At 38.8% G+C, this 8718-nt stretch overlaps 1 protein-coding gene across 1 annotated transcript in view; it reads right to left on the bottom strand.

Annotated features, from left to right (window-relative positions):
- Nucleotides 1-4630, bottom strand: part of ANKUB1 (ankyrin repeat and ubiquitin domain containing 1) — a 67641-nt gene extending 63011 nt beyond the window's left edge. Inside the window, exons 1-2 of the mRNA XM_007940183.2 lie at nucleotides 4541-4630; nucleotides 1865-2008 (exon numbers count right to left, since the gene is read on the bottom strand). Of these exons, the coding sequence (XP_007938374.2) occupies nucleotides 1865-2008; nucleotides 4541-4630 (234 nt within the window). The remainder of the gene's footprint in view (nucleotides 1-1864; nucleotides 2009-4540) is intronic.
- Nucleotides 4631-8718: the final 4088 nt, after the last annotated feature.

The following is an 8718-nucleotide window of genomic DNA, read 5'->3' as shown; positions in this document are numbered from 1 at the left end:
CTTGACTGCTAACCAGAAGGCTGGTGGTTCAAACCCACCAGCCACTCCTCGGAAGGAAGGTTGGGCAATCCTACTTCCATAGTGATACTGCCACGGAAACCCAAGGAGGGGTCACTAGGGGTCACTAGGGGTCACTATGAGTCAGGGCTGACTCGACGGCACATAACAACAACATTTACTGTATGTTCTTTTGTTACTTTTGAATTTGAGCATCATGTGAATGCATTACTTAGTTTAAATAAAAGTTAAAGTATTTAAATTACAAAAAGAGAGTCTGTCCTTAGTTAAATAAAAGTACCTTATCCTTTCTATCCTATTCTTACTTTTGACACACTTTATCTACATCCCTGAACAGCCATATCTAATCAGATTCTTCCATTCTGTTCAAATATTTGTAGTCGATTTATACTACTACCTCCAAGAAGCAAACAACAAAAATGTCTTTACCAATTTTAGTAGTATTGGAAAATTCCAGGGAATTTGAGAAAATATATCTTATACAGTATTGAAGCATATTATAGAAATAAATTTATCGACATATGAAATTACATGGAATTTGGCCTGCTTAAAAAAGTATATTATACTACAATTTTTTGAATATAAAACAGGAGAAAAGTAGAAGGAATTAGAATTGTTCTTATTTTCTTTTTTGGTATTTAAATGTTTAGCAATATTCTAAAAATAATACATGAATAAATGCCCATAAAACATTAAAAACAAATATACAAATATACTTCTGTTTGTTTGTTTACTTAAACAAATGGACCCTGCAAAGCTTGTTATCCTGTGACTTGTCCTTACTGCTTAACAATAAATATTGGACAATATTCCTTTGAAACAGACTTCTCACTTGAGCTAATCAGTAAAACACATTAAAAGAAAAGGAATTAGCTTTAGCTACCATATAAAATTGTCTAAAATCTTTACTATTTAGTGAAGAATATGTACTTTACTAAGTTACTTGAGGCTGGGGTCCTATCTTCTGATGGAGTAAAGAACCAGCCCTGGATAATACTTCTACTCTAGAGCAGCCATTCTTAAATGCTTTAGGTTATCTGTCCCTTTAAGAAATTGTTGAAAGTTATAGATTCTCTAGTCGGAAAAGCTTCAGGCACATAATTTTGCATATTTTGGGATTTTAGGACTCTGTAAAGTTCTTAAGGAATCCCTGGATGGTGCAAAAGGTTAAAATGCTCAGCTACTTATCAAAAGGTTGCAAGTTTGAGTCCCCTACCTCAGAAAGATCTGGCAAAAATCTACTTCCAAAAAGTCAGCCATGGAATATGCTGTGGAGCACATTTCTACTCTAACACACAACGAGTTGCCATGAGTTAGAGTCAAATTGATAGTACCTGGCTTTCTTGGTTTATAAATGGAAACGTCTATCTCCATTGAACGTATGTTTCATGAATTGCTACTCTGGCAGGATTTGGATGCAGAAACTGTCCTTACTTATTGTTACTGGGAATTTCTTCCCCTACCTTAATCCATTTCCCCTAGTCATTGTGAGCACATGCAAGTGGCCTAACTCTTTTCCTCCCACATCAAAATTCTGGATCCATCTGCTGGCTTTGTTACAGTATTGGTTTGTGATGAGCTCTGTAATGACTGTATAGGGCAAGCAACTAGAGGGCTATGGAGGGGAGGAGAAGAAGAAAAAGATGGGAATCCAATCCAGTCTCCACTTCTTACTTACTTTCCCTTACAGCACAGATCTTGCATATGATTGTGCATACAAGTGGAAGACAGAAGAGAAGAAGGGAAAACCTGTTTCTAAGTTACGAAATGGCTTTGGTTGAATTATCCAAAACTTTGTTCAAAATGAGGTAGGCAACTTGGATAAATGCTATTCTGATCACCATACCTTAACAAAGCATTTAAGAGTTGAACAAAAGGATACCCCAACATCACCAATACTCCAATTGTCCTTCAGGGCTGCTCCAGCATACATCAGCTCCAGGTACCGCCTGCCTTGTTTGTCTTCAGAGAGAGGAATGTGGAAATAATCCTTAAAAAGCAATAGCATATTATGAAAACAGTACATCTCTACATTACAAGACCAACAATATAACCCCTTATGTTTTACATATTTTGGGACAAAGCATAATTTTGGGGGACAAAGGGAAGAAGAGTTAGACAAGGGCTCTGTCTTAGTTATCTAGTGCTGCTCTAAGAGAAATACAAGTGTGTGGCTTTAACAAATAGAATTTTATTCTCTCACAGTTTAGGAGCTAGAAGTCTGAATTCAGAGCACCAGCTCTAGGGGAAGGCTTTCTCTCTGTGTTGGCTCTGGAGGAAGGTCCTTGTCTTCTTTTAACATCTGTGGGCTTGGCATCCATTGGAGATCTCCATGTGTCTTGGCTTTAGTCTTTCCCTGAGTCTAGGAGGTTCTCAGTGCAAGGACTCCAGTTCCAAAGGACATGTTCCACTCCTAGCTCTTATTTCTTGGAGGTACTGAGGTCCTGCCTTCTCTGCTGGCTTCTCTCTCCTTCTATCTTTATTTTATGTAAGCCACAACCCATAGGAACTCCCTTTACATCAGAGCTATGACCTGAGTAAAGGTATTGCATCCCACCCTAATTCCCTTAACAACTGATGGACTTATCACATCAGATCACACCATGGAAGATGATTGTATCATTACATATTTGCCAAACTATTGAGAATCATGGCCCAGCAAAGCTGACCAATATTTTGGAAGGACAGAATCTATGACTGACCCTTAACTTGGAAGTCTAGAGACCTCCCAAAAATTCAATAGATAGAATTTAACTAACTAACTCACTGCTGTCGAGTCAGATCCAACTCACAATGACCCCTTCTTGGGTTTCTGAGGCAGTATCTCTATGGAAGTAGATTGCCCAATCTTCCTTCTGAGGAGTGACTGGTGGGTTTGAACTACCACCTTTCTGGTTAGCAGTCAAATGCCTTAAGAACTATGCCACCAGAGCTCCCAGATAGAATTTAGATGGGTAAAATTTTTTTTTTACTTTCATCATCTCTAAATTAAATAGAGATTTCCTCCAATGATTCATGTAGACAACAAACCAAAGGAGGAATAGTCAGTTATGCCTCTGACTTTGTTGCCAATAGAATCACAGATATTTTTGTATCACATTACAGTTGATGCAGATATCTCAAAATATTGTTTATACTGATCACTACTTTGAAATTACAGTAGTTATTAGATACACTGCTAGAACTTATTAGTTGATGTGTTAATAAAGAAGCTCATACATTACTATATCACACATTTGTATTTTAGTATTTGAAAACTGTAAGCTCTGGTAGCGTAATGCCTAAGGCACTTGACTGCTAACCAGAAGGCTGGTGGTTCAAATCCACCAATCACACCTCAGAAGTAAAATGGGGCAATCTACTTCCATAGTGACACTGCCTCGGAAACCCAAGGAAGGGTCGCTATGAGTCGGTCTGACTCGACGGCACATAACAACAACAACAACATTTGAAAACTGTATTTCAATAAAACTGGCTTGCTTTTCACCCTATGTATTTTATTTTATGCATTCAAAGACAATCTTAGAAGGAGCTCATAGGCTTCACAAACTGGTAAAGGTATTTGTGGCACGTAAAGGTGAAGATGCTGTGTGCTAGAAGACCTAGATTTCAGTGATCACAGTACTCTACTGAATATCACATAACTGGGTTTCAGTGAATTCTTCACAGACAGAAATGACTTCCTGAGCCAGGTTAAATGCAATTTTATGATCAAGAGTCAAATATTTGGCTTAATTCCCCATGTTAGAGTAAATATAAGCAATATATAATGAAGATAAAAAACCAAACTCACTGCTGTCGAGTCAGGTCCGACTCACAGTGACCCGCCTTGGGTTTCTAAGAGGATATCACTGCGGAAGTAGATTGCCCAACCTTCCTTCCAAAGAGTGGCTGGTGGGTTTGAACCACCAGCCTTCTGGTTAGCAGTCAAATGCCTTAGGCACTATGCCACCAGAGCTCCTATAATGAAGATACTACACTCAAATTATTTATTTTCCTGGTTCTGTGATCTAGGTATGATGGTCAATCTCTGAGCTGTAACAAAGCCATGGCTCAGAAACTCTCTAAAGTCCACTGCCACTCCCAAGCCCTTTGGTTCTTTTCATTTGCTTGTTCACCAAGCAAAGCACTGATCTGAAGACAAACACAGTCCACTTATACAACCTAGAGTTAGAATCTTGTTTTTGTCCTTTAATGAAGAATTGCAGTAATATTACCTGACCCATGCACAACCCACAAGTTTCCCAAAGAAGATTGAAACTTTTTTCTCCTGAGAAGTTACTGGCTTAGTTAGTTTCCCATCTAATACCTCCATAGTTACTATCTTCATATCAAGCTATCATGTAAGCAGATCATTATATTTTCAAAGAGTTTTAGTTTCCTGTTGTTGTTAGGTGCTGTAAAGTTAGTTTTTGACTCGTAATAATAGATCTGATAGTATCTCTACGCCATGTACATTTTTAACTTTGCTAGAGAGTTAAAATTAACACACATCTTATTGGCTCAAAGACAAAGTACATACCTTTATCATCAGCTTAACAGCCTCCACAGTTTCATTAGCTGAAACATCAAATGGCTCAAAAGATCCCTCAAAGGCTATGAAAATCCTCATTGTGCAATTGTCTTCTCAAGAAACTCCTTTTTCAAAGATGCTGATGGAGTGTTGGAAATATTCCAATTTAAGGACAAAAATGACAACCAGAGACGGCTCTCACTGTCACTGCCAAAGGTGAGGTGAGAAGATATGAGGAGATGAGACCTGTAATATTACAGTCTTGGACAACACAGACAGCAGCTATGCTGTAGCAAATGTTTCTCTGATTGAAGGCAGCAGTCAACAGCCACCTTGTTCCTATATTATGGAAACCAGCAACCTTGACACTGGTTGAGGCAAGTGTGAACAAGCTTCAAATATGTAACACAAGAATGCCACACCTAAATTACACTTTCATGATGTGACCACCACCCACTGACTCTTGAGTCCGTATTCAATCAAGTATAGCTAACTGAAGGACTCTCCAAAATAGATATTTGATTGGGATGCACTGGCACAGAGTGAAGCAAAACAGAGCTGATTTTATTGAATGCGGTAATCCTGAAAGTTCTCTGTAAATAACTGAGCCAATGTATTCTGGTTTCCATAACAACTCTGTGTACTGGTTTCTCAGCAGTATTTCTAATCCTGCCATGGGGTACAGAACAATATCCATTTGCACCAAGGAGATGCCTCTGTCGGCAAATGACTCTGTGGCTTTCCCTTCCCATCTCTGAGTAATGGAATCTGCTGAGTAGTAACGTAATATAGTTAGTGTTTCTTTCAGTCCTTGCCTTTATGCTATTTAGAACAATTTACCATTGTTATCTCCTTCAGTCTCCCTTAGTGTTGGTGGAAAATATTTCAAACCCCACTCGGTAAGCGAGCAAAGATATTAAGCACCATTACTCAAACTTACAGAAAAAGCATTTTACTGGAACTTAATTCTAAATTCTCCTCTGAAATCTCTACATGATACACTTGATCATTTTTTCATATATGTAAATCTTGTCTTCTCCCTGAAATTTCTACTGATCTGGGGCAGAGTTCTCATTTTGCATTTCTTTTCATCCTTCTTTTTAAAAATTAAAAAAAAATGTGTCCATCCATTTAGCCATTTTTAAGTGTACAACTCAGTGGCATTAATAATATTCGCCAGGTTGTGCTATCACTGCTACTTGTTTTCAAAAGGTTTTCATCATCTCAAACAAAAACTCAGTACTCCTTCAGCAATAACTCTCATTCCTTCCTACCCTCAACCACTAATAAACTTTTGTTTCTATGCATTTGACTATTTTAGACCTTTTATATAGGTGAAATTATATAATATTTGTCCTTTTGTGTCTGGCTTATGTCACTCAGTGTAATGCTTTCAAGGTTATCAGTGTCATAGCATATATCAGAACTCCATTTCCCTTTAAGGCTGAATGATATTCCATCTTAGGGATATACCACATTTTGTTTATCCACTCATCTACTGAACACTTGGGAGTTCTGGTAGCATAGTGCCTAAGGCACTTGACTGCTAACCAGAAGGCTGGCGGTTCAAACCCACCAGCCACTCCTCGGAAGGAAGGTTGGGCAATCCTACTTCCGTAGTGATACTGCCTCGGAAACCCAAGGAGGGGTCGCTATGAGTCAGGGCTGACTCGACGGCAAATAACAACAACAACAACTGAACACTTGGGTTGTTTTCAAATTTTGGCTAATATGAATAATGCTGCAAAGAACACTGGTGTACAAGTATCTGTTTGAGTCCCTGCTTTCAAGTCTCTTGGTCATATATCTAGGAGTAGAATTGCTGGGCCATATGGTAATCCTATGTTTAACTTGTTGAGGAACTGCCAAACTGTTTCTCACAGCTTGTTTTATTCTTAACAATACCTAGTACAATGTAAGTCATATGATATGTGCTCAGTAAATCTTAACCTGTTGATTGATTCTCTTCTGATTTCTAACCATAGTAAATTTTAGAGAACAAAATATAAAAAGGGCAAAGGATTTCATTGCAAATTTACTTCTTATGTCTCATCTTTTTCTAATGCATTGCAACATAATTATATCTTCTTATTCTGTCAATATTTTTATAGAAATCTTATTAATGTAGGATGTTGCTGATGTACCTTGCCCAGCACCACTCAAGTGCTGTAACTATTAGCTGCACCTATTTCTTCAAAGAATTGTCCTCAGTTGATGGGAGTCACCTTACCAGAAGAAGTTAGGCACCTCTGTTGATGACTGACTGCTAAGGTACTAATAAAGGGTGACTCTTTTACCTTAACAGGGACAACTCTGCAGATGATCTCTATAGATCAGGCCATGTCTGGCCTTTGCTTGAGACTATGTCCTTGGTTGTTGCATTCCTGTTTTCAATCCTTCTTACCTCTGCCCGCTACCTGTTCATCCTGAAAAGGAAATAATTGATTTCCATGCAAATCTTTGTCTCTGGGAACCAAACCAAAGACAGAGGATCTTAAAGAAGCATAAAATATCATAACCAAGTGATTTGTAGCTTCCTGAACTGCATGTTTATTTACACATCTGTATTTTTGTACACTGTAGTTCTGGTGACATAATGCCTAAGGCATTTGACTGCTAACCAGAAGGTTGGCAGTTCAAACCCACTAGCCACTATATGGAAGGAAGACTGGACAATCTACTTCCATAAAGATTTACCACCTTGGAAACCCAAAAGGGGTCACTATGAGTCAGAATCGACTCAATGGCAGTGAGTTTTGGTAGGAGGCTTTCTTTTTGGAATAAATGCCCAACTCATATGATGTGCTTAAGTAGCTGATCTCTACCCTCATGACCTATCAGCCATGTTTGTAATGTGACCTTACTCTCATGGTCACAGTTGATTGGATCACAATGGAGCAGTCAGAATCCTTTCTTCTTGGACTGAAGAAAATATGTCTTTGTGCCTGGAATTAGAACATACAATGGAACTGTGGGTGGGAATAGAAACAAGTTTTAAAAAGGGATGCAGATAACATACTACACAAAACATTGTTCCACCTCCTACTTTTGTGAGTAGCGACTGGGATCTTAAAAGCTAGCAAACTGCCATCTAGATGCAATGATGGGTCTCTCCTCATCCAGAACAAAGAAGAATGAAGAAAATAAAAAATTCATGGAAACAATTAGTCCTAGCAACTGGTACACCATCTGATCATAGCCTATATGACTCTGAGACCAGAAGAACTAGATGGTGCCCAGCTACCACTGTCAACCACTTGGAGGGGGATCTATATAGGAGATCCTGAATAGAGAGGGAGAACAATGTGAAACAAAACTCAAAATCATTTGGAGAAAAAAAAAGGGGGGGGGGACCAGGTTTGCTGGTCCAATAGAGCCTCGTGGAACCACTGAGACTATGGCCCCTTGCTGCCTTTCAGGTCTGAAATTGAGCCCATACCTGTGGCTTCCACTCAAACAAAAGACAGGCATATGAGTTGAACATTTACCTGAGGTAGATACACTCCTTGGAGAGAACAATCATGGGAGAAAGAAAGGCTGATTATGCACAGGGAGACAGCTCAGGGGGCAGGAGTGCATGGAGGGATGACACAGGAAAGAGGTAACTATGGGGAGGAAGTGGGAGGAGAGCTGTTTCATTGTGGTAAATTGTGATCAATGTCATGAGACAAGGTGTATATGAACTGCTGTATGGAAAGTGAATTTGCTCTGTAAATTTTCACCCAAATCACAATTAAAAAAAAAAAAAGGGGATGTAGAATTCTTGATTTTCAATGTTCTTCCTTATATTATTCCTGGTTCTATTTTTTTTTTTCAAGATACAGTTTTCATTTTTAAAAGCAATCTATTATTATTTTATCTTAAAAAGCAATCATGCAGGTTTAGGTAATACTAAAACACCTAGCTGCTGCTGCTGTTGTTGTTATGTGCTGTCGAGTCATCTCCAACTCATAGCAACTTTATGTACAACAGAACAAAACACTGCCTGGTCCTGTGCCAGCCTCACGATCTCTGCTATACATGAGCCCATCGCTGTAGCCACTGTGTCAATACATCTTGTTAAGGGCCTTCTCCTCCTTTGTTGACCCTCCACTTTACAAAGCATGACATCCTTCTGCAGAGAATGGTCCCTTCTGACAACATGACCAAAGTAGGTGAGACAAAGTCTGGCCATTCTTGCTTCCAAG

This window comes from Orycteropus afer, unplaced genomic scaffold (assembly GCF_000298275.1).
Source record: "Orycteropus afer afer isolate SDZICR_OR568_19922 unplaced genomic scaffold, OryAfe1.0 scaffold00066, whole genome shotgun sequence".
In the NCBI taxonomy this organism is placed as follows: Eukaryota; Metazoa; Chordata; class Mammalia; order Tubulidentata; family Orycteropodidae; genus Orycteropus; species Orycteropus afer.
Note: the sequence above shows the minus strand (reverse complement) of the source record. Positions and strands in the feature narration are given on the sequence as shown.